This window comes from Oncorhynchus mykiss, chromosome 30 (assembly GCF_013265735.2).
Source record: "Oncorhynchus mykiss isolate Arlee chromosome 30, USDA_OmykA_1.1, whole genome shotgun sequence".
NCBI lineage: Eukaryota > Metazoa > Chordata > Actinopteri > Salmoniformes > Salmonidae > Oncorhynchus > Oncorhynchus mykiss.
Window position 1 is genome coordinate 43064045 of NC_050570.1, and position 24378 is coordinate 43088422.

A 24378-nucleotide genomic window follows, 5' to 3' on the forward strand; every position below is an offset into this window, starting at 1 on the left:
AAAGCCAGACCTGGAATGTGAAGCTAACACAAGCTGGTTAGCTTTAGAAAACCCTGAGTAGATCTAGCTTGTGTCATAGGATACCCCTCTGTTCGGTGTGGCTGGGCCTCTGGGTTGTTGCATCCTCCTGATGCAACAACTCGGAGTAATCTCTCAAACATGAATTAAAACCAATGTAGAGAAAATGAATGCCTGAGTCATACAAGCTACATCATGGTGTTTGTATGAATGTATTCAGGAGTCAACTTAGAAAGGAAACTGTGCCACCGTTTATGATGAGACGCATACATTGGGAACTTCCATTAACATTAAATTTTGAGGACAGTTTTCACATCTAGAGAATCCCAATTTAACCCCTCTGGGTATCTATTTGTAAGTATAACCCTGTATTACATCAATAAATTGCAATACAATATTTCAGGTTCTACCACAGCAGCTTAAATCAAGAACAATATGAAATAAAAACCAGAAAGTCTCTCTCAACGAAGATTAAACAGATTTAACCCTAGTACAGAGAATGCTGTGAACATGATCTCTAATGGAACCTAGTGTTCTGGAATGAAATGGATGACAGTATAAATGGATTCATTCAGCATGTTCGACAGCAGCGTTTCCCCAACTACACCCAGTCTGTGGACCAGCTCCTCTGATGGGTAACTGACACCAACTGAGTCAGCTCAAGTGCTTGGTGGTCCTCCAAGGAGAACCATAGCTCGCCAGCCCCTCATACAAAAAAAAGGCATTACTTCTTCCTCAGTACACTATGTCAAGATATGCTGTTCAAAAACAATAAGGTGTACAGTATTTGACAGGAAGTAGAAAGAGCAGTGTTTATGAAGCCATTTTCAGTGGAGTAGCATGGCCAATTGTAACTAAATATCTCTCACTTAACTCCTGAAAGATCAATGTAATGGCGCAATGTAAATGTAATTTCTGATTGAGCCGACACGTGTAATATTTACCGAACGCGGAAACATTGAAATGTAAAAAAGGCAGTCTCCCTATAGTTCGGATCTTCCACATTGAATCTAAGCTCAACTGTCTCAACTGCTGTTTGATGCGAAGGAGTTTCACAAGAACTAAGAGCTGAATTCAATCCCTAGCGGGAAAGATCCACGTTATAGCTCGATTTACATTTCAAGACAATGTTCCCGCGTTCGCAGAGACTGCATTCACGTAAATGCTGCATGTCAGCGCAATTGGAAATGACCTTTAAATTTGTCAAATGTGGATCGTCCGTGATACAGATTGAATCTAGCCCAAGAGAGCGGAAGTAGTAACAAAACAGTACATTCAATTAAAAGCTAGCCTTTGAGTCTTATTACATGATATAAAACAAGAACCTTTAAATTTCACCCAATGTCCAAAAAATCTGCCATTTACAGTTTCAAGAACTGAAGTTAGGAAACGGTATCAGCACATATAGGTCCGTCACTGGCATCTGAAACCTTATAGCAGCAGCTTTAGCTCCAGACCCAGGTCAGTCAGTCAACAATGGAAACTTTGTGGACGTCAACGCCCAAAGGAATTCAAAGTCTCAGGTCCCTCCCTCCCGTTAAAGATTCTTTTTTTTTAAATGGGGCATTTAAAAAAAAAAAAATACAATTATTGCAGAATATGCACCCACTGGCCCTCCTCTGAAGGAGAGAAAAGACTGTCACCAGCCAAATGTTGTGTCTCTACGGCAATTCCTTCAGTTTCTCCTTGGCTCCAGTAGTTAAAAAAAAAAAAAAAAAGTGTTAAATGGCCCTTGTGCAATAACAGTTGTTAACCCACGGTTCACTGGAAAGGCAGGTGTACTTTCTCAGCTGTCAGTCACTCAGTTTACAGTCACAGAGCTCTTTGTAAATCCTCTTGCGGACTTTGGGCATGTCATCCTGTGTGAACTGCAGCGGTTCTTTTAAAGCCAGGCACTTGCAGTACTGTGAGAAGCAGAGAAAAAAATATATTTAAAAAAAAATCAATAAAAAGGCTCACCATAGCAGTGTGCGTGTGGGGAATTTGCAGTATGAGGGAAATTCCTCACTCACCTCCAATACAAAGACTCCACAGTCACTGTCGTTCTTCTGTTGAGGAATACCCTGAGGGTGAGAATCAGACAGTAGTCAAAAGAGCCAATTGGAAATTGTGAGAGAACAGTCACATGGTGCCATCTGAAAGAATACCTTGTTTATAATCATCTTCCAGCCATTCTGATAGGTAGCTTGTTTCTTCTCCTTCGCCTCGGCCAGGATGTATCTCATGATGTTCTGTCGGGCCGATAACAAGAGGAAAACAAGGGTTTAGTTCACAAAAAAAGGTTGAGTTACACACGGACTCCTTCGAGGTTCCCAAAATGTGGATTAGGTAGACCAGGAATGAGCAACTGATGGGGGCCACAAAAAAAAGGGAACTCATGAGGCCGCAGTGGCTGATGGGTCTGTACCCACAGCAATACAGCCCCCCACCACCACCTTCTGAGCAAAACATTTTTAGCAGCCAAGAGAAAAATACATGTTTTGTTAATTTCCTACAATTTTAAACATTTTGCCATGGGGCAGAGAGAAAATGTGTCGTTTTACAGCAAATATTATGCAATTCTACACAAATGCAGTTTTTTATGAACTCAGCAAAAAAAAATCCTCACTCTCAACTGCATTTATTTTCAGCAAACTTAACATGTAAATATTTGTATGAACAAAAGATTCAGACAAACTGAACAAGTTCCACAGACATGTGACTAACAAAATCAAACATAAGTCAGTATCTAGTGTGGCCACCAGCTGCATTAAGTACTGCAGTGCATCTCCTCATGGACTGCACCAGATTAGTCAGTTCTTGCTGTGAGACGTTACCCCACTCTTCCACTGAGGTACCTGCAAGTTCCTGGACATTTCTGGGGGAGAATGCCCTAGCAATCGGATCCAACAGGTCCCAGGCGTGCTCAATGGGATTGAGATCCGGGCTCTTCGCTGGCCATGGCAGAACACTGACATTCCTGTCTTGCAGGGAATCATGCACAGAACGAGCCGTATGGCTGGTGGCATTGCCATGCTGGAGGGTCATGTCAGGATGAGCCTGCAGGAAGGGTACCACATGAGGGAGGAGGATGTCTTCCCTGTAACGCACAGCGTTGAGATTGTCTGCAATGACAACAAGCTCAGTCCTATGATGCTGTGACACACCGCCCCACACCATGACGGACCCTCCACCTCCAAATAAACGCAAATCCGACCAACCCTGGTGAGACAAAACTGCGACTCCTCAGTGAAGAGCACTTTCAGCCCTCAGTCCAGCCGCTCTCAGGCTATTGCGGACAGTCTTGTGCACTGGAGGGAGGGATTGTGCGTTCCTGGTGTAACTCGGGCAGTGGTTGTTGTCATCCTGTACCTGTCCCACAGATGTGATGTTTGGATGTCTGCCACTGCGAGGACAATCAGCTGTCCATCCTGTCTTAGGCGTCTCACAGTATGGACATTGCAATTTATTGCCCTGGCCACATCTGCACTCCTCATGCCTCATTGCAGCAGGGACCTTGGGCGTCTTTCTTTTGGTGTCAGTAGAAAGGCCTCTTTAGTGTCCTAAGTTTCCATAACTGTGACCTTAATTGCCTACTGTCTGTAAGTGGTTAGTGTCTTAACGACCGTTCCACAGGTCATTACTTGTTTGTTTCATTGAACAAGCATGAGAAACAGTGTTTAAACCCTTTACAAAGAAGATCTGAAGTTAATTGGATTTTTACTAATTTTCTTTGAAAGACAGGGTCCTGAAAAAGGGACTCTTTGTTTTGCTGAGTTTGTGTTAACTGATGATCAATTGGCCCCACCCTGGTTGTAATTCAACCATGCTTACCACAAGTTTATATCGCTGGCCACTAGACTAATTTACCAATCCCCCCAAACAAAATTGGCTGTCATGGGCTAATTGATTGACATTGATGCACAACCAAATGTCTAAATTGTACTCAACAGTAAGTTGAGACCCCGACTGAGCCCCCCCCCCCCAAAAAAAGCAATCAGCGTCCTATGTAGACCAATGTTAATATTTTCCATGCTTATCAAATCAATGTTCCTCAAGTCTAGGATGAAACTCAGAGAAGCAAGAGTTTCATTGAGCAGCAGAGGACTGTAAAGTGTGTGTGTGAGATCGTACCTCTATGGTGTATTTGAAGACAATGCCCTGTGAGTCATAGTAGTGGATGTGGTGGTTGGCCATGTCTACTGTGATCAGGGACCAGTGGATCTCCAGGTGGATAGGAATCAGCAGCAGACTCTTGGAAAACAGATCCACCTGCCAAACGGAGAGAGAGACCCGAGTGGTATACTACAAAGCAAGCAAGATCTACGCAGGTTTTCTAAAAGCTAGCCAGTTTCAGTCAGCGTCACATTCTAGTTCAGGCTTTGTCCATACTGGATGGATACCATGGATATTGCTCCTCTGCCTGCCGCCAATTCTAGCAGGCTTGTAACTGTGCGTGCATGTCGCGTGTGGCTAGTCAAACTCTTCATTGCAACAATGCTGAAACAAATTAAATGGGCAGTCAGTGCCACATTTTCATTTGTGATGAAAACAAAATCAAAGAAAAGTTATTGCTAATTCAGCATACTCATGTGAAATAGGCTTTTAGAAGTGCCATCTTCATTTTATTTATCGGTATTTCAGTCTTTGGTGTGCTTATCTGATTCAGAGGGGTTGGGTTAAATGCAGAAGACACATTTCAGTTGTACTGCTGACAACGCACAAGCACCTTTCCCCCCCACTCCTATCGATAAAATAAGTGTACAGTAGCAACCCTGGTTCATAGATATTATATATATATATATATTTTTTTTTTTACCCCCTTTTCATCCCAATTTCGTGGTATCCAATTGTTAGTAATTACTATTACTAATTACTAGCCTGGGCCCGAACCCAGAGTCTCTGGTGGCACAGCTAGCGCTGCGATGCAGTGTCCAAGACCACTGCGCCACCAGGGAGGCCCTATGACCCTGGTTTATAAACTACAGGGCTCAGATCAAAACACAATCACTTGTCTAACTTTATTCAGAGCTTTAATGCTTTTTGAAGTCAGTTCAGCTTCAGATACATCTATTTTTTTAAATCACGGTTTTCAGTTTCAATAATTATTTACAAATTAAATGATTATAATTTGTAATTATGAAATAATTACATAAAAATGAGCTTTTTAATGGAAATTCCAAAGCCAAAAATAGTAAACATTCAATTGCCAAAACATTGAAAATATTCTATAGTCTCCCTTAGGGATCAATAAAAACATGGGAAATGACTTAAGCAATAATACGAGAGGCCATGCATTTTGACATTTTTATCATGGCTTTTGACAGCCATTCCAGAAAGCACTTCAATACAAACCAACTGGGCAGTGATGTAGCTAGGGTTCTTCATTTCACTCCTTTTCTTTGTCCTCTATAGCAGCGCTAACATTACTGATTTCTGCATGTCTAACGTTAATGCTAGGCTCAGGTTGCTGATCCACTTGCTCTTCTTGTTGGCACCACTCATTAAACTTTAGTGGATAAAACAAATCAAAAAGTAACTTTAAAAGTCATCCATGACGAGTTACAGGTGTTAAGACTAGTGGTTGTAAAAGTAGTAGTGCGTTGCTAGGTAAAAACAAACAATGGCACTTTATATGAACGTGGCCATGTGTGTTGTCTCTATCATGGGCAGGAGAGGCTCTAACAATGGGAATTCCAAACCATCCGTTGTATAATATGAAATACAACATTTCAGTTGTGTATATCCGTTTTTATTTGAGTAAATGATTTCTCATTCCATAAAGTAATCATCTCTGCCCAGGCAGTAGCAGCCAGCCAATCCAACGTTCTGTGCTCCCCATACTGTACTGACTTTAGTCATTCTATTCAGCTAGTCTAGCCTGCCTAAGTATGCTGCAGAGCAGTCTTCTTCGAATGCATACATTCCTCACACAGTCTGTATCTAACCTAACGCAGCAAGTGCAACAAAAAAAAATGCATCTCTCCAGAGAGGAAGCGAAAAGTTTTACTCGCGGCAAAATCTGTCCAAAATAAGCCCAATGCGTTTCTATGGGCTTATTTTGGACCTAAGCTTGTCGCCTGCCTTCCCACCTTGGGGGCAATGGCTCCCATTGTTAGGGTGGAGACATGAGCATCGCTTCATTGCATAGACGTTGTTGTTTAGCAACAAAACTGGAGCGTGTGCAACTATGGGGCAAAACAGACTGGGTTGGCTTAGATGGTTGACAACATGTAAACTAGATTTAGTCACCAATTTGATTGAAAGCAAACATTTGCATACTTGTCTCAAATAATCCGTAACAGATGTTGGTTAGCAAGCGAGCAAAGTGTCGCCATAGAAAACACCTAAAAACAAGACATGGTATCAAGAACAAGATAAAACTAGCTGAAACGAGCCAACTATGATTCCTCACATGGCAGCTTCTTGTCATTGTTGCTAGACATCTGGCCATCCAGAATCACAACACAGAAGCGTGTGCACCGTTTGTGACATTGTCAGTTAATTACTCTACATTATACTGATCTCTGTCCGAGGTAAAAACAGGCACCACGGATTATGGTCATTGTACAGTTGTGGCCAAAATCTTGAGAATGACACAAATATAACATTTTCAAAGTTTGCTGCCTCAGTTTGTATGATGGCAATTCGCATATACTCCAGAATGTTATGAAGAGTGATCAGATGAATTGCAATTAACTGCAGAGTCCCTCTTTGCCAAGCAAATGAATTGAAACCCCAAAAAACATTTCCACTGCATTTCAGTCCTGCCACAAAAGGACCAGCTGACATCATGTCAGTGATTCTCTCGTTAACACAGGTGCGAGTGTTGACGAGGCTGGAGATCACTCTGTCATGCTGATTGAGTTCAAATAACATACTGGAAGCTTCAAAAGGATGGTGGTGCTTGGAATCATTGTTCTTCCTCTGTCAACCATGGTTACCTACAAGGAAACACGTGCCATCATCGTTTTGCACAAAAAGGCAAGGATATTGCAGGCAAGGATATCGCTGCCAGTAAGCTTGCACCTGAATAAACCATTTATCGGATCATCAAGAACTTCAAGGAGAGTGGTTCAATTGTTGTGAAGGCTTCAGGGCATCCAAGAAAGTCCAGCAAGCGCCAGGACTGTCTCCTAAAGTTGATTCATCTGCAGGATCAGGGCACCACCAATACAGAGCTTGCTCGGGAATGGCAGCAGGCAGGTGTGAGTGCATCTGTACGCACAGCGAGGCAAAGACTTTGAGGATGGCCTGGTGTCAAGAAGGGCAGCAAAGAAGCCACTTCTCTCCAGGAAAAACATCAGGGACAGACTGATATTCTGCAATAGGTACAGGGATTGGACTGCTGAGGACTGGGGTAAAGTCATTTTCTCTGATGAGTCCCCTTTCCGATTGCTTGGAGCATCTGGCATGATGGAGCACCTTGCCATAAGGCAAAAGTGATAACTAAGTGGCTCGGGGAACAAAATATCGATATTTTGGGTCCATAGCCAGGAACCTCCCCAGACGTTAATCCCATTGAGAACTTGTGGTCAATCCTCAAGAGGCGGGTGGACAAACAAAAACCCACAAATTCTGACAAACTCCAAGCATTGATTATGCAAGAATGGGCTGCCATCAGTGGCCCAGAAGTTAATTGACAGCATGCCAGGTTGGATTGCAGAGGTCTTGAAAAGAAGGGTCAACACTGCAAATATTGACTCTGCATCAACTTCATGTGATTGTCAATAAAAGCTTTTGACACTTATGAAATGCTTGTAATTATACTTCAGTATTCCATAGTAACATCTGACAAAAATATCTAAAGACACTGAAGCAGCAAACTTTGTGGAAATTCATATTTGTCACTCAAAACTTTTGGCCACGACAGTACACTGAACAAAAAATGAACACAACATGCAAAGTGTTTGTCCCATGTTTCATGAGCTGAAATAAAAGATGCTCCAAACGCACAAAAAGCTTATTTCTCTCCAAGTATGCACAAATTTGTTTACATCCATGTTAGTGAACATTTCTCCTTTGTCAAGATAATCCATCCACCTGACAGGTGTGGCATATAAATAAGCCGATTAAACAGCATGATCATTACACAGGTGCCCTTTGTGCTGGCCAAAAGGCCACTAACATGTGGAGTTGTCACAATGCCACATATGTCATAAGTTTTGTAGGGAGCATTGTGAACGGAGTGCCCCATGGTGGCGTTGGGGTTATGGTATGGGCAGGCATAAGCTACAAACAACGAATACAATTGCATTTTATCAATGGCAATTTGAATGCACAAAAATACTGTGACAAGATCCTGAGGCCCATGTATTATTATAATTTTTTTTAAGGCATCCGTAACCAACAGATGCATATCTGTATTCCCAGTCACGTGAAATCCTTAGATTAGAGTTTTTTAATTGACTGATTTTCTGTAACGCAGTAAAATATTTATATTTTTGTTAATTGCCACCTTTCTGCAATGAACTAGGTTGAAAATTTGCTTAATAAAACTAAAACTTGCTTCAGCCCAGAGTCCATCAGTTCTTGACTTCTCTCATTAATAATTTAATTTCTAGAGAAATGGAGTATTGGGCTCACAATTATAAACTAAATGAAAGTCAAGTAATTGATCTGACATCAGTCAATTAATTGTTTAATAACCACAAAAATAAAACATAATTTTGGTTAATCACTCAGCACTACAGAGCTTATGATCTGATCTCCCATCAGCTTACCTTTTTGGTCCATCTCTTAACCCCTTCATAGCCTTTGGCCACCAGCTGCCTGTGAAAGAAGCTGTTAAAGAAATGAACCTGCAGGAGAAAACAGAAGAAAATTCAGTAACCTTGGAAACGCAACATAAGACCGCCATCTTAACAACTCCCTTTTACCAATAACCCTTTGTTGAACATTCTGATCAAGGATCCAAAATGAATGCACTTAGGAATGTACTCCCACCTTGTGCTCTGTAGCCTCCATGATCAATTCGCCATACATGTTTATCACCTAGACACACAAGACAAAGAAATAGGAAAACCGTTTACTTAATCCTCTTCATTCTTGGTGGAACATAGGGCCTCTGCACTAAAGTTTTTGAATTTCAGGTTAGATAAAACAGTGAATCAGGTTTATAAGCAGCAAGCACCATTTTCTATGGGCCATAGCTACCTGGTCGTTGACCCAGTTTTGATCGTCCAGTGTGGACAGGTCCTCCAGGGTCAGAGTGTGCTTGTTGTAGTCCACTTTAAAGCAGTTCATAGGGATGGAGGCTAGACCCGCTTTGTACTTCAAAACTTCTAAATGGATGTTTAGCTTCCTGGTACAGAGGGATGAGACAGGTCAAACCAAGGGTCAAATGGAATAACAAGTAGACAAACGAACAGATGCAATCAGTATAACAATGGAAATCAGTGGTGAAAGTTAAACTGGTTTGTGGGGTGTCTCATGATTCATACTTGTCAATGAAGTCTGTGTTACACTTGTTCTTCAGGTGCTCCAAGACATCAGTCTCACTGAGGGGGATGAAACTCCCGTACGTCACATAGAAGAGCTCCAGAAACTCTGAGGGAGAGACAGACACCTTAACTAAAAAGGTCATATCCAGTCAAATTTGAAATCATAGTTACAATAAAAGTCTAGTACCATGGATGAGGTCTCTGATTCCTTCATGGATGCCATCTTCTGGTTTGGGTTGTAGCGGTGATGGCTGGGACTGCTGTGCTAGGTCTGTGGCACTTCCCTGCTCAGGTCTTTGAGCCCACACTCCTATCTTGCAGTAATCTCGGTGGTCCCACAGAGCAAATGTGTGTAGGGTGCTGCACAGAATAATGCCTGGGGAAACACAGGCTATGGCTGATGGTTCCACCTCCATAGGGGTGCTACAGTCTGTTGGTTCCTCTTTGGGGACAGCTGATGTACCGTTGGAAAGGAAGACAGCTGGGTCACCAGCTTGGGGCGGGGGCTGCTTTAGGACCTCCATCTTAGGGTCTATAACTGGCTGTTTGACTGAACCAGGGGCCTTTTCCCCCTCACACACAGCCCCTTCACAGGCTCTCTTCTGCTCTATTATTGAATCAGCAAAATGCTCAACCACTGATGTCGTTACCGGTTGAACCACAGACTTATTCACCAGTTTAACCATAGTGTATGTTAACTTCTGACCCATAGAGTTCAATAAGGGTTGACCAACAGAGTTGGTTACAGGTGAAGCCAAAGGGTTTGTTACCTGCTCCACGGCAGAGTCTTTCTCCAGCTCCTCTCGGATGGCTGTTACCTGCTCCTCTGTCATCAGGGTCTTCTTATAAGATGGGCGACCACCCTTTCTCTTAGGGGTCTCCCCCAGTGCCTGGCCCTTGCTCTTCCCAGGCTGGGCCCTGCGTTGTCGGGACTTGCGACCCGGATTCTTCCCATGTGGGGCCTTCCCATCATGGAGCTTAGAGTTGGGCCCACAGCAGTCACATGCTTTCGGTGTCCTCTTCCTCTCAGAAGAGCGGCCATTGGTGCCCACCTGTGCTGGCGGCGTGTGGGGGGCTGAGCCGTCATGAACCATGGCTCTGTCCTCAGCCCCTACCCCATCTCGTCACGGCTGCCTCTGGCCCTCAGTGCTGGTCCCAGCCCTTCAGGGGCCCTGTACCATGGAGTTCCCCAGTGGATGGACTCTCTAGATGAGTCACACCAGTCTCTCAGATGGTGGAGAATGTAGATTCTCAGGGATGAGGCCTTGCTGCTCCTCCTATGCTTCCCTAAGCAGTACTCCGGATTGGCGGGTTTGTGAACATACACTGTACCAACATGCGTTCAGTTCCGTGGGTGGTCTTCTTACAACCTGCTCCAACAACTCTTCTTAGGAGCCAAGGAAGAAGCTGCATTCAAGTAAAGAGCAGTGTTAGGCTAAATGTGTAAAATTAACATACTACTCTGTGCAATTTGATGACAACAGTACTGTGTAGATAGATAGCTAGGCATATTAGAAGAAAGCGGTATGACCTGTGTTGTCAAATGTTGCTCCATCACATCACAGATATCTAATAATTTCCTAGCTCAAGAGTACATTCTTAAGGAGTGTAGGAGAGCCTACAGTTACTTCTTAAGGTCCAAGGATATAGGTTATTTTCAGAGGTAGACTGGTTCTGGCAGCCAAAAACTGCATCTAAACATGAATCGATTCTCAATTGAAAAACAGTTAGAAGCATAAAGCCCTTTACTTTCATATCACGTCAAAATATTTTCACAAATGGAAAATACACTTTCTGTACACGGTTTTAACCGGCTTTATCACAGCCGCGCTGCATCCGATAATGTGTTTTGTGTAACGGCCTTCTTCCGCTACCCAAGTGTTGAGCATACTACGTAGCTAGTTAGCACAGGTGCCGCCTCAGTCTTCCGTAAACACCCGCTGTAACGTGGAGATATGGCCGTGTGGGAACAGTAACACTAAAAAGGTGTGTAGTAATTTAAAAAGATGCACTATGGAGAAAAATCGCTCCACCATTTCTTGGTTGCTAAAAATCTAATAGATTGTAATTTTAGTTTGTGACCACAAACAAGCAAGTTTAGTGTTCAATTATTCTCTACCATGTGAAATCTTTTCCATAACCAAAAATATTGTATTTTCAGCTGGTGTTCAACACCTAAAGTAAGATGCAAAAAAATAAACTTAATGGGAAGCATAGAAATAGCACACATAGAACAGATCTACCGCTTCTTAGGACTTGCTTTCAATGACAGATCTATACACACACACACACACATTTAGTTCAATTTGGGTCGGGTCGCCCAAAAGTCACATATTACAGCTTTAACATTATGTTCTGAAAATGATTTATTGCTAATATGAAAAGGAACTTGTTTCCAAAACCGTAGAATGAGCATCGGGGAAATTCTAAACAAAAGTCCCCCAGGAAAAAAGATTATTCAATAGGCACTAGTTACATGCTGACCACACCGGACGCATTGCATGCGCTGCAAAATAAATGCACACATACATGTTATTCAATCATTTCAAGCAAGCGTCTATATCCAGCCACTAAAATATAACTTGGGCTGTATTTTGTTCTCTCATCATTGGTTTTTAGGAGAATATACCCATGTGGGTAATTGAAAGGTGAGAGGTTCAGACTCCAGTCAGTTGCAGTAATGCACCTTAAAGTTAGTTGCCAACCAGTAGTGGAGGCTGGTGGGAAGAGCTATAGGAGGACGAGCTCATTGTAACGGCTGGAATGGAATATCTTTAACTAGGCAAGTCAGTTAAGAACAAGTTTTATTTACAATGACAGCCTACCAAAAGGCCTCCACATCACAACAAGAGACAACATAAAGAGAGACCTAAGACAACATAGCATGGTAGCAGCACAACACATGGTACAAACAGCACAAGTGGCACGCTGCAGAGAAGTGAAAGGATGAGTGACCCAGGGATGTCTGTGCTTTGGGGACATTTAACAGAATGTGAGTGGCAGAACAGGTGTTGCATGTGGAGGATGAGGGCTGCAGTAGATATGAGGCCTAAGACAGTTTTATAAATAATCATCAACCAGTGGCTCTTGCGACAGGTGTACAGAGATGACCAGAAGAGTATAGGAGTGCAGTGATGTGTCCTAGAAGGAGCATTGGTGCAAAATATGATGGCCGAATGGTAATGAACATCTAGCCGCTAGAAAGCACCCTTACCTGCCAATCTATAAATTACGTCCCCGTAATCTAGCATGGATAAGATGGTCATCTGAATCAGAGTTAGTTTGGCAGGTGGGGTGAAAGAGGAATGATTACGATAGAAGAAACCAAGTATAGATTTAACTTTAGCCTGCAGCTTTGGCATGTGCTGAGAGAAGGACAGTGTACCGCCTAGCCATACTCCCAAGTACTTGTATGAGGTGACTCAAGAGGTAGTAACCACACCTGTGGGGAGAGGGGCATTCTTCTTAACAAACCAAATGACCTTTGTTTAGGAGGTTTTGAGAACAAGGTTAAGGGGAGAGAAATCTTGTTGGACACTAAGAAATAAATGTTGTAGAGCGTTTAACACAAAATCCAGGGAGGGGCCAGCTGAGTATAAGACTATCATCTGCAAATAAATGGATGAGAGAGCTTCCTACTGCCGGAGCTATGTTGTTGATGTAAATTGAGAAGAGTGTGGGGCCTAGGATCAACCCTTGGAGTACACCCTTGGTGACAGGCAGTGGCTGAGACAGCAGATGTTCTCTCTTTATACACTGCACTCAGAGAGGTAGTAAGAAAAACAGAGCAAAGACCCCTCAGAGATACCAATACTCCTTAGCCGGCCCACAAGAATGGAATGGTCTACCGTATCAAAAGCTTTGGCCAAGTCAATAAAAATAGCAGCACGACATTGCTTAGAATCAAGGGAAATGGTGACATCATTGAGGCCCTTTAAAGGTTGAAAGGGACATCCATAACATGAGCCGAACCAGAGAGAATAATATAGACATCAAGAAAGCCAGTCGATTATTGACAAGTTTTTCCAACACTTTTGATAAACAGGGCAAAATAGAAATAGGCCTATAACAGTTAGAATCCATTTTCCAATAACTTTTTGGAGTTAGACCCACAGCGTGAACTGCTCCTTAAAGTAACTTTGGCCTTCCGGATAGCCTAAGTGCATTTATTTCTCATTTGCCTGAACAAGAGCCAATCAGCTTGAGTATGCGTGTGCAGAGCCTTTTGCCAAATGCAATTGAGGTGGAGTAACTCTGCAAGATAACGGTCGAACCAAGGGCTTAAACTGTTTTAAATGCTAATTTCTCTTTATGGGGCCGTGTTTGTTAACAATATCACTAAAATTATCAAAAAATAAAAGGACTAAGCATCTTCAGAGGGGATCAAGCTAATTCTATACCAATTTTAAAAAAGGCCAGGTCATGAAGGTTTGCGCATTAACATTTTTTAGCAAGTGTCTGACAAATCAGGACACGTCGTTTCACTGAGCAGCCATTAGGAACACAGGCTGTAAAACAGTGATCACTAAGGTCATTACAGAAAACACCAGACTGATACCTATTGGGATTATTTGTGAGGATAACATCAAGGAGAGTAGCCTTTTCTGGGTGTTTGGAGTCATACCTTGTGGGATTGGTAATCTGAGAAAGATTTAGGGAGTCCCATTGCTTTAGGACTTGGTCAGGTGGTTTAAGCATGTCCCAGTTTAGGTCACCTGGCAGGACGAATTCAGACTTAGTGTAAGGGACCAGGAGAGCGCTTAGGGCAGGTAGGGTACAGGCCGGTGCTGATGGAGGATGATAACACCCAGCAACAGTCAAAGAGCTATTTGAAAGTGTAATGCTTAAAATAAGCAAATCAAATTGTTTGGGGACAGACTTGGTGGAAACTGAGCACTGAAGGTGATTCTTGGTAAAGATTGCCACTCCAACTTTGGAAGATCTGTCTTGCCAAAAAAGGTTATAACCAGAAAGGGTTAACATCGGTATTCAAAACACTCTTTCTTAAACACGTCTCAGTAATGATCAACACCTGGATTGGAGCTGTGAACCCACACTTTCAATTGATCGATTTTTAGGTAATAAACTTCTAATGTTAATGTGCAGAATACCCAGGCTTTTACAAGAGTAGAAATCAGTGAAACAGATATCAGAGCACAATAATTGGGGCTAGCAACAGTAGATAGGGTGTACATGCACATTTCCAGATATCATCAACAGTAATAAAATCAAGGCACGGTAGAGGACAGGGAGAGCTCTGCAGTGTTGATTTATTACATTTGAATATGCATCAGATGGCAACAAGATCATATTACACAGCAATTTCATCCGGTAACATGAATACAAAGCCGGCGAGAGGTGGTTAGAATAGGATGGGAGGCCAAGAGTCCGTGTAACCAATAGAGAGTCAGAGTCCCGAGTATGGGAACAAACAGTCTGTCCCACGGTTGGGTAAACAAGAAAGTTCAGTGAACAAAGCATGCAGGAATCATGAGACAAATAGCAAAAATGCACAAGAAAAAAATAACAACTTGGGACTAGCCATTATAAGGTCAGAGTCACTAGCCCCAACAGTGTCTGTGAGCTGGAGGCGAGCGAAAGCTCGGGGGGGTGGTACCTGTACCAGGGGGAGACAACCAGGACAGACGGTAAACAGATCGCCAGGTGGAATCCAAGCAGCAGTGCAGCAGGCAATGGAAGTAGGTGTCACACCCACTTGGAAGAAGCTTTTTTTCTGGAGGCAGATCTATTGTAGAAAATGCACAGTAGATGGTCTCTGAACAGCAGGAGGGGGCTTCAAGGCCTCTGGATTTGGGTGGGGTAGCCTGCCATTTGTTGGGCTCAAAGGCTTTGACACCTCACACGTCAGTGCTAATTGAAGTTTTATCTGGTCTGTCTCAGTTCCAGGTTGGATAGTAGCATTAATCCTTCCAGGTCCTTTAGTCCAAAATTAGGTTGTAGGTTTGGATTTTTGATCTGGAGTGAAGGTTATGCTGTGGAGGGTAGCATCCTGTATATGTCTCGAATTTCCCGTCTGCATGGGGCAAAAAAATATATACAAAACCGAAGCATGGAGAACGAGAAAAATGTAAATTGACTCCATGTTTCTCATTCTTGATCCATGACACACATGCGGTAGTTAACAATCTATGGTTTTGTTTTATGAAAGGAGAGACGGAATCAGGGAGAGAGATGGAGGTTGGTAGGTAGGGTGAGGATGCAGGGCGAGTTAGGCAGCTACATTGTTCTCAGCTCCAGCAGTGAAATACATGGAACAGAATTTAAAAAAAAAGTTGTTTCCATGTGTGTGATATCGTTCCATTAATTCCATTCCAACGAGCCTGTCCTGTAGCCCCCCCACAAGACTGAACTAGGAGAGATTACTAGAAACTATATAGGTTTCCCCTTTATCTGTGGACTCCTTGTCAGAGTAGAGAGAACACAATTTTATGTGACTAAAAATTGGTCGATATTCTACAAAGATCCATCAAAAAAGAGACCTTGTACATTTCAAGTAAAATAACAAACCAATGTTTATATTCCAGGACAAGTTGCTAGCAACAGCAAGCTGGCTAGATAAATGTTTCAAGCTGTCCCCAAATGAATATAGTTGGTTCAGAGTTCATTTTGATATTTCAACCTGCTTGTCCTGATCATGTCTGGTGGGATAGACAAACTCAACATGCACACGCGCGGAGCCATTTTGGTCATCATGTTAGGTCTGAGGTAATCTTTTCTTTGCTTCCACCACAACTAGGATACTGATGTGACATTTATATTTATGATTCTGACATTTACTGTCTATCATTACGTAAATAAAGACAATACCCAAATGTAAATTATTAATATTATTGGCATACTATTTATAGGGCTAATGTGTTTCTAAAATGACATGTATTACAGCTAATAATGGTTGTCTAACAAATAAAACATCTCCCTGACAAGTTCAGTTGCTGTCGGACTAGTAACCAACCATGTGAAATTAGCCACAATAAGGATTAGCCACAACTGAAATTTGCTGGTGGCTTTCAAAATATAAAGCCCCACCATTTAAAAGTGATCTAAACAGCTACAAAGTGGAATCATGCCATATTTGGACAAAGTAATGCTAAACAAGGTTGGAGAGTTGTATATAAATTCAACAAAAGACAACAGTTAATTTGTCAAAAAAACTAAAAAAAAATTGAAATCGCACTGTGGGTGTACTACACTTCAGACTTGGATTGGGGGCATACTTATATGCACTATCCAGCCTTACCTTGGGTCCGGGACATGGGGTATATAGAGAGCAATAATAATGGCATCTTTTTGTAGGCACTAACTCCGTCATGGTTCGTTGGACAAAGCTTTTCATGGACAATATCGTATACGTTTTGATCTAAGAGATCATCAATCAGCTAACGTCACTTTGTTAAGCACTTTGTTAAGCATTTATGTAATACAAAAGTACATAAAGCACATATGGCTTAATAATTCACGATTATGTTAACTGAATTCTCATAGAACAAAACGTATACGTTCTCCTAAACCTGTGTTAACTTAAACCTCAGACCTTATTTTCGGCGTTCATCCCAAAACCGTATTATTTCCCATTTGAATGACAGAGGTACCTCATTTCCGGTTTTTAGGACGACAAACTGGCAAACTATTTTGTTTCTAGTTTCACATAAGTCTTTTTTTTTGCAGACGGTCTTATCCAGAGCGACTACATGAGCAACTGGGGTTAAGTTACTTGCTTAAGGAAAGATTAGGCACATAGTCGGCTTGGCAATTCGAACTGGCGACCTTTCGGTTACCCAACGTTCTTAACCGCTAGGCTACCTGCCGCCCCAGTTACCTAGCTAATATGTGAAGGGAAAGAGGGGGGATAACTAGTCAGCTGTACAACTGGATGCATTCAACTGAAATGTGTATTTCGTATTTAACCGAGGTGCCATAATCGACATCCACGTCTTCGGCGCTCAGCCATGTATACAATATAACTTGGAACCACTTAGCTGGTTGGATAAGGCAAGGCTATTTCTCTGTTTGCTGTCATGTGTGTGAATGTTTATATCAAAACACAGAAGAGCCACGATAACGTAGGAGGGGTGAACAAGCTTGCTAGCATAGCAAGCCGACTAGCTACCAACACAAATGGTTATTCCTGTTATTTCCATGTCTGGAAAAAAAGCGATCGGTCTGCACAGAAACTAGTTTTTTCCAGTAACGATAACTCGCCAATAGAAACACATAAAAGCACATACATTACCACATTTCTGCAATAGTGAAACAAGTTGCACCGCTACTACAATGATATCAAACAAATCACTTGTCAAACAATCGGTCTCATTAGTTTGCTGTCGCTTACTGATTGCGTCACATTTAAGCGCAAACACTATACCATAGAGAAATATAGAGGACTGGAGTGGCCAAAAGGTCGTCTTAGCGTGGGAAGCACAATTGAGAGCGTCCACCATTCTAATGTAGTCAACTGGGTGGACTTCCAACTTCATTGGCTGATCCCTCCTGGTGACCCGGTTGGAGTCATGTACAACTGGGTCATCAGGAGGGATCAACCAATCGTGAAAAATAAATATGACCTCTTAAATATAGAGATAGCCTCAATGGCGCTGCCTACACTGTCACATTTGTTATAGTGGCACAGATAGAAAGTTGTTGCCTGGCTACCCAAACTCCTTGCTCTGGCCAAACGCTACACTACGCCCACAGACATTATTTTCTTCTCCACAATGAGTATGGATCTGAGTACTTCCCAACAATTTCTAGAATGGAAATCCATTCTATCAATATGAGTCTGGCATCAATATGAGTCTGAAACATTTACTCTAGTGTCAAAAGTGACTACAGAGTGTAAATAGAATCATTTTTGTCTGTCTCGTTTAAAACAGTTTGGAACTTCAGTGTTTCACAACAAGTGAAGGTTTGGTTTGGATTACAATTGAATTCTACAGACGAAGAACCATATATGTGACAATTTTTCCATTTTAAGATAATCAGTTCTTTTTATATTATTAATTGTGTGTACCACATTAGGTGTTTTATGGTTGACAAATAATTCACCATACCCATATCTTCCAACAACTAATGATACTTTTTTTGTTATTTCAAAAAATACTTTTTTTTATTGCTGTTTTAATTTTTAGAATGTGGAAGAACAGTATATCTCCAGTGATGATTTCAGTTTGTGGAAGAACAGTATATGTGACGTTTTCCATGACTCTTGTAAGATGTCCTTTTTTAACACCTGATATGTTTTAAGTACTTTCAAGTACAGATGCCCTTCATGTAAATAACTTGAACGCAATATGTAGTTAATTCATTTGTATGGAGGTTCATTTAAAGATGGTCTATCAACTTTAGCACTGATGACTTTTCTTAAAAGTTGAGTCATGAAATCTTAGTCTCATTTAAAATGAAGCCCTCAATGTGAACATACCATAGAATAACTACAAAAATAGAATACAATTAAATTAATTCAATCAAAACCAGCACAACTTGTACATTTCAAATATGGATCAATGTGATGTGCCAATATGCATGTCCATTATGCAGGTCCCTAAGGTCAATATTACAAAACGTTCAGAAAACCATTCTCTTTGCGTTTAACACTATGATCAGCAATTAAGTTTTGAATTGCGTTATACCCATGCTAAAGGCAAGAAATGTCCTTCTGCACTGAGGTGACAGCAGTAAATAAGTATTAACTGCTTAGAGTTCATGCTAAATGTGGTGACAGAGAGACATACTGTATATTGTAATTAATTTTAAAAAAGGAATCAAGATCAAATGAATACTCACACTGTATGTGATGACTTATTTGTTTTTATGATCACACACAAAATAATTCTCAACAGAACACATTGTACATAACATTTTCTACACTAGGAACATCTTAAAATTAAATTAATTCAATATACTGTGCTGGTTCAAATCATATACAAATTGATTCACATAGAAAACACCTACTATACATTTAATTTCCTAATAGGGGTGACATGTCTTCTGAAATGTATTCAGATTCAACATACTATACAGGTTCAGGGGATCATAAACTCACAGAAAAAACAGTTAATTATGTAGATTAGTTTAACAACAAATTATTCACTCTGCAGTGATTTATAAAAAGAGCGTGCAGCAGCTGGCAAGTAGTTGAGCATGCTCATCAGATCTTGGTACATGTTTTTTTTTATGGGCAGAGGACTCTCATATGTTCTAGGGTAGTGGCTTGCAAAATAGGGAGGTTGAGGTGTAGCTCCTTGTTGTGGTTTGGAGATCAGCCACGATTTCCATCCCTCAAATAGACTGTGGCTCTGTCTGGCGTACAGATTCCAAGGATCCTCAACTGAAATTAGAACAGTAACATTTTAAGTTCCTGACATCAATAAACAACTTTCACAGTCAAGCATTAGGATATTTTATTGTTGGAACAACATGTTGCATGTTGATGGGATGTTAGTAAACTATTCTCTGTGGCAATACCTGTGACTTTTAACCACCTCACTGAGGTGATCTGTAGTCCAGCTGGTCGCTTGAGGACAGAATCTGGGAGGTGCCTGAAGTCTTCACATTGCATCCTCCTCACCTTGAATGGTTTTGCTGGTTGTGCTTCAAGTATCATCTTTGAAACATCATCAGGTGTATGAAGGACTGACACCTTGCGCCTCTTCTCGATGGTGGCAAAATATCAATCACAAGGAAGAAAAGAAATGACCAGAGACCATGAACTTCTGCTCAACTTGGGTAAAGTAACCCATAGAGACGAGAATCGACATCAGATTGAGCATCCGCCAGTTGTTATTCTGCCCACAGCATCTGTCACTGAATATGATCAACTTGCGCACCTCTGGTTTGGTGAGTGGCGTGAATTTTGTCTTCACCCACTTCAATATGCAGCTTGCCACCTCAATGCTCCCTCGGTGTGCAATCCTTGCAGGATACAGTGTAACGTTACATATAACTAGCTAGCTACTGTAGCCATGTCGAATCATCCGGTGGATGGAGAAAAAGTAGCTAGCTATGTTTCTTCTCTAATCTAGCAATAACATTTGTAACGATAATGTACAAGTTAGTAGCCAACAAACTTTAGCTAATAAGTTCTCTCTATAGTTACAAATTAGACAATCCAGAACATACATGTTAGTTACTGTACTTTATAGCTAGCTAGCTTGATTGTTTGATATACGGTTCCTCCATATACCTATTTTGGACAGCTTTTCACAGTTTTTTCTTGACCCTTACGATTTGTATAGGGGTTTCCAGCATCCCGTAAGATCTTCCTTCGCCTGTCTTTCCATTCTATTAGTTTTGTTTTACGTTTCTTTCCCACATTTTGGCGATTTTCATCAGCAACAGAAAAGTTGTGTGCTTGTCCGTCCATTCTGAGTGGTGCACATAAACGGTTATTCCACGAGAGCCTATCTTTAAATTTAAAATGATTGTTAAATAGCGTGTGGAAAGCTTGTGAAACCGGTTCACTATAGAACAAGGGTGTCCAATAATGATTTTTCATGTATATCTCTTTTTTTGTATTTTTTTATGTCACATATATGGTTCTTCATTGTAAACAAATCAAATTTTGCCTAGCTCCACGTGGAAATTGACCAACCTCCTACTTCGCTTCCCTTCATAGAGGGGACTCGATTAATCTGGCATTCGTTTTGGAACCCCTCCCCTCCGGAACCCCTCCCTCCGGCGTAAACCAGGTACCCCGTTCATAGTCAATGGCGAAATCGGTTAAAAAAAAAAGCGACCTAATTAGAACTTGGAGTAATGAGCAGGATTCTGTGTTTCCTATGGAACACCGTTTGGGTCCTAAAGCACGTGGTCAAATCGCAATATTTAAGCAGGTGCAAGCGCTAAATTAACGCCTACACGCATCAAAAAAGCGCGTGCAAATCTGCTAAATAAACGGCTGCAAGCGGTCCTGCACACGTCAAATTAACGCCTAATAGCTGCCTAATAAACACCTACACTCGCTAACTTAACGTGTTCTTTAATATGCTAATTTTACCAGCCAATTTCCCTAGCTCCTCCTTCATTAAATCAGTTTGATGCAACAACACCACGTTTGAAGATGGGGAGAAGGAACTTCCATATCCGCTGCAAACAGACCCTAAATAGCTGCACTTGGCTTCTGCTCTCCGATAATCCTGGACCACGTTAACAAGGTTGATTCTTTTTAAATACTATTATTACTTAATCATAAAGTTGATCTGCTAGCTAACACAGAGGACGGATCTGTGTATGGCTATGCAGTTATGTTGGAGGCTAAGAGACTGAGACAGCAGTGCAAGTAACTTAGGCCTGTGTCACTAATATTGTAAATCTGATTAGACCAAGGGAGTATTTTATATTTAGCTACTATATGTAGAATATATATACACTGCTCAAAAAAACAACACAATGTAACTCCAAGTCAATCACACTTCTGTGAAATCAAACTGTCCACTTAGGAAGCAACACTGATTGACAATAAATTTCACATGCTGTTGTGCAAATGGAATAGACAACAGGTGGAAATTATAGGCAATTAGCAAGACACCCCCAATAAAGGAGTGGTTCTGCAGGTGATAAACACAGACCACTTCTCAGTTCCTATGCGTCCTTGCTGATGTTTTGGTCACCTTTGAATGCTGGCGGTGCTTTCACTCTAGTGGTAGCATGAGATGGAGTCTACAACCCACACAAGTGGCTCAGGTAGTGCAGCTCATCCAGGATGGCACATCAATGCGAGCTGTGGCAAGGAGGTTTGCTGTGTCTGTCAGCGTAGTGTCCAGAGCATGGAGGCGCTACCAGGAGACAGGCCAGTACATCAGGAGACGTGGAGGAGGCCGTAGGAGGGCAACAACCCAGCAGCAGGACTGCTACCTCCGCCTTTGTGCAAGGAGGAGCACTGCCAGAGCCCTGCAGGTTAACACTGAGCACATGTGACAGACGTGACAGTCTGGAGACGCCGTGGAGAACGTTCTGCTGCCTGCAACATCCTCCAGCATGGCCGGTTTGGCAGTGGGTCAGTCATGGTGTGGGGTGGCATTTCTTTGGGGGGCCGTACAGCCCCCCATGTGCTTGCCAGAGGTAGCCTGACTGCCATTAGGTACTGAGATGAGATCCTCAGACCCCTTGTGAGACCATATGCTGGTGCGGTTGGCCCTGGGTTCCTCCTAATGAAAGACAATGCTAGACCCCATATGGCTGGAGTGTGTCAGCAGTTCCTGCAAGAGGAAGGCATTGATGCCATGGACTGGCCCACCCGTTCCCCAGACCTGAATCCAATTGAGCACATCTGGGACATCAGGTCTTTCTCCATCCACCAACGCCACGTTGCACCACAGACTGTCCAGGAGTTGGCGGATGCTTTAGTCCAGGTCTGGGAGGAGATCCCTCAGGAGACCATCCGCCACCTCATCAGGAGCATGCCCAGGCGTTGTAGGGAGGTCATACAGGCACGTGGAGGCCACACACACTACTGAGCCTCATTTTGACTTGTTTTAAGGACATTACATCAAAGTTGAATCAGCCTGTAGTGTGGTTTTCCACTTTAATTTTGAGTGTGACTCCAAATCCAGACCTCCATGGGTTGATAAATTTGATTTCCATTGATCATATTTATGTAATTTTGTTGTCAGCACATTCAACTATGTAAAGAAAAAAGTATTTAATAAGAATATTTCATTCATTCAGATCTAGGATGTGTTTATTTTAGTGTTCCCTTTATTTTTTTGAGCAGTGTATTTTGTTGTAATGAATGCTGGTATTTAAATGGAAGGATTGCTAAATTAGTTACTAGTTCGCTTGATAACGTTCCTTAGCCGCACACTCCGGCCATAGTCACAGTGAACGGCGCTGTCTTGTAATATTTTTACAGCCCTGCTAGTTACATAAAGGTGACTTATCAAGGAGTACTGACGTCAAATGTTTTTAGGCAAAACAACAACTGAAGGTATAAAGCTTCAGGCAGGCTGGCTGGCTAGCTATAATTTCAATGCTACCTAGCCCTAGCAGCGCTAGCTCGCAATTAGCATGAAAACATTTACAAAGCTCACAAAGTTCATTTGACCGAGGACAACCCTGTAAAAACGTTGCTAATATCTACAACATATCAGCTTTCCAACAGCACAGATAATACTTTTGAATACCCTTTGAAATATGAATATTTCATCTCAGCCTACGATGTAGGAAGTAACAACTTCAGACATAAACCAGGAACGTTAACGTTAGTACTATGGCACTGTTTGAACAGGAATCGCAGTCCCATCTATGGTCTCTATTCTCTTGCAGAATGGAAACCATGCAGAGGAGCCTTGAGTGGGCTAGGGGTGGGGGGGAGGCTTATAAATGTTCGGTGTGGTTGGGCATACTGTTGTTTTTTTCACTCTTCGTTCTCCTGCTGCCCATTCTATTCGTTCTTGGTCAATATTTCTATTTATGTCTTGGCTTTAAAATCCAATATAATAATAACATTACTTGGCCACAATTTGTGACCGTTACTATAATTTAAGTGTTTTTGGAATGAGGGGGGTGGGCTGTGTCACAATACATTATGTAGCCTAAACACAGTGTATTATTGTTACAGCCAGTTCCAGTTACCAGGCTCCTCGGACTTGGAGAGGAGCACCTTGTTATGCCATCACTCAAGAGCAACTGAGGTGTCTGATGTCCTGTGCTTTCAGTGTGTCTCAGATGGCAGATCTTCTACATGTGTCTCGATTGACAGTCAAATGTCGTCTAAGGTCAGTTGTTCTTGAGAGTAATGCTATAAACTACAGACTTTAGATGCATGGTTTCCAGTTTCTTACCAATCAAACAATTTAGAAGGACTACAATCAAGACAGCACTTTAAAATGACTATGATGATATGCATTACCTCATCCCTGCCCATTGTTACTCTTTTTTCCAGACACTTCAATCTGTCACATGCACCGTTATATTCTGACAT

General features: G+C 41.9%; 1 protein-coding gene across 3 annotated transcripts; it reads right to left on the minus strand.

Annotated features, from left to right (window-relative positions):
• Positions 1–211: 211 nt before the first annotated feature.
• On the minus strand, positions 212–17990 carry LOC110521848 (sentrin-specific protease 5). 3 transcript variants are annotated; one of them, XM_021599775.2, is made up of 10 exons: positions 17824–17990; positions 9628–10847; positions 9441–9546; positions 9154–9301; positions 8944–8991; positions 8721–8798; positions 4132–4269; positions 2166–2249; positions 2031–2081; positions 212–1922 (listed from the first exon to the last, which is right to left on the minus strand). In XM_021599775.2, exons 2-10 carry the CDS (start codon positions 10532–10534, stop codon positions 1812–1814), a joined length of 1671 nt encoding a protein of 556 aa, XP_021455450.2. In that variant the 5' UTR covers positions 10535–10847; positions 17824–17990; the 3' UTR covers positions 212–1811. The 3 variants fall into 3 exon arrangements, with proteins under 3 accessions (XP_021455450.2, XP_021455446.2, XP_021455447.2); XM_021599771.2 differs by lacking the exon at positions 17824–17990 and adding an exon at positions 17692–17821; XM_021599772.2 differs by lacking the exon at positions 17824–17990 and adding an exon at positions 17687–17808.
• Positions 17991–24378: the final 6388 nt, after the last annotated feature.

Bases quoted from the DNA above. Each gene is read 5' to 3' on its own strand.
- LOC110521848 (XM_021599775.2), bottom strand. From the start codon at position 10,534: ATGGTTCATGACGGCTCAGCCCCCCACACGCCGCCAGCACAGGTGGGC. The intron at 9,302-9,440 runs GTATGAATCATG...CCTCTGTACCAG, and splicing joins AACACAGACTTCATTGACAA to GAAGCTAAACATCCATTTAG. The intron at 4,270-8,720 runs GTAAGCTGATGG...TCCGTTTGGCAG, and splicing joins TTAAGAGATGGACCAAAAAG to GTGGATCTGTTTTCCAAGAG.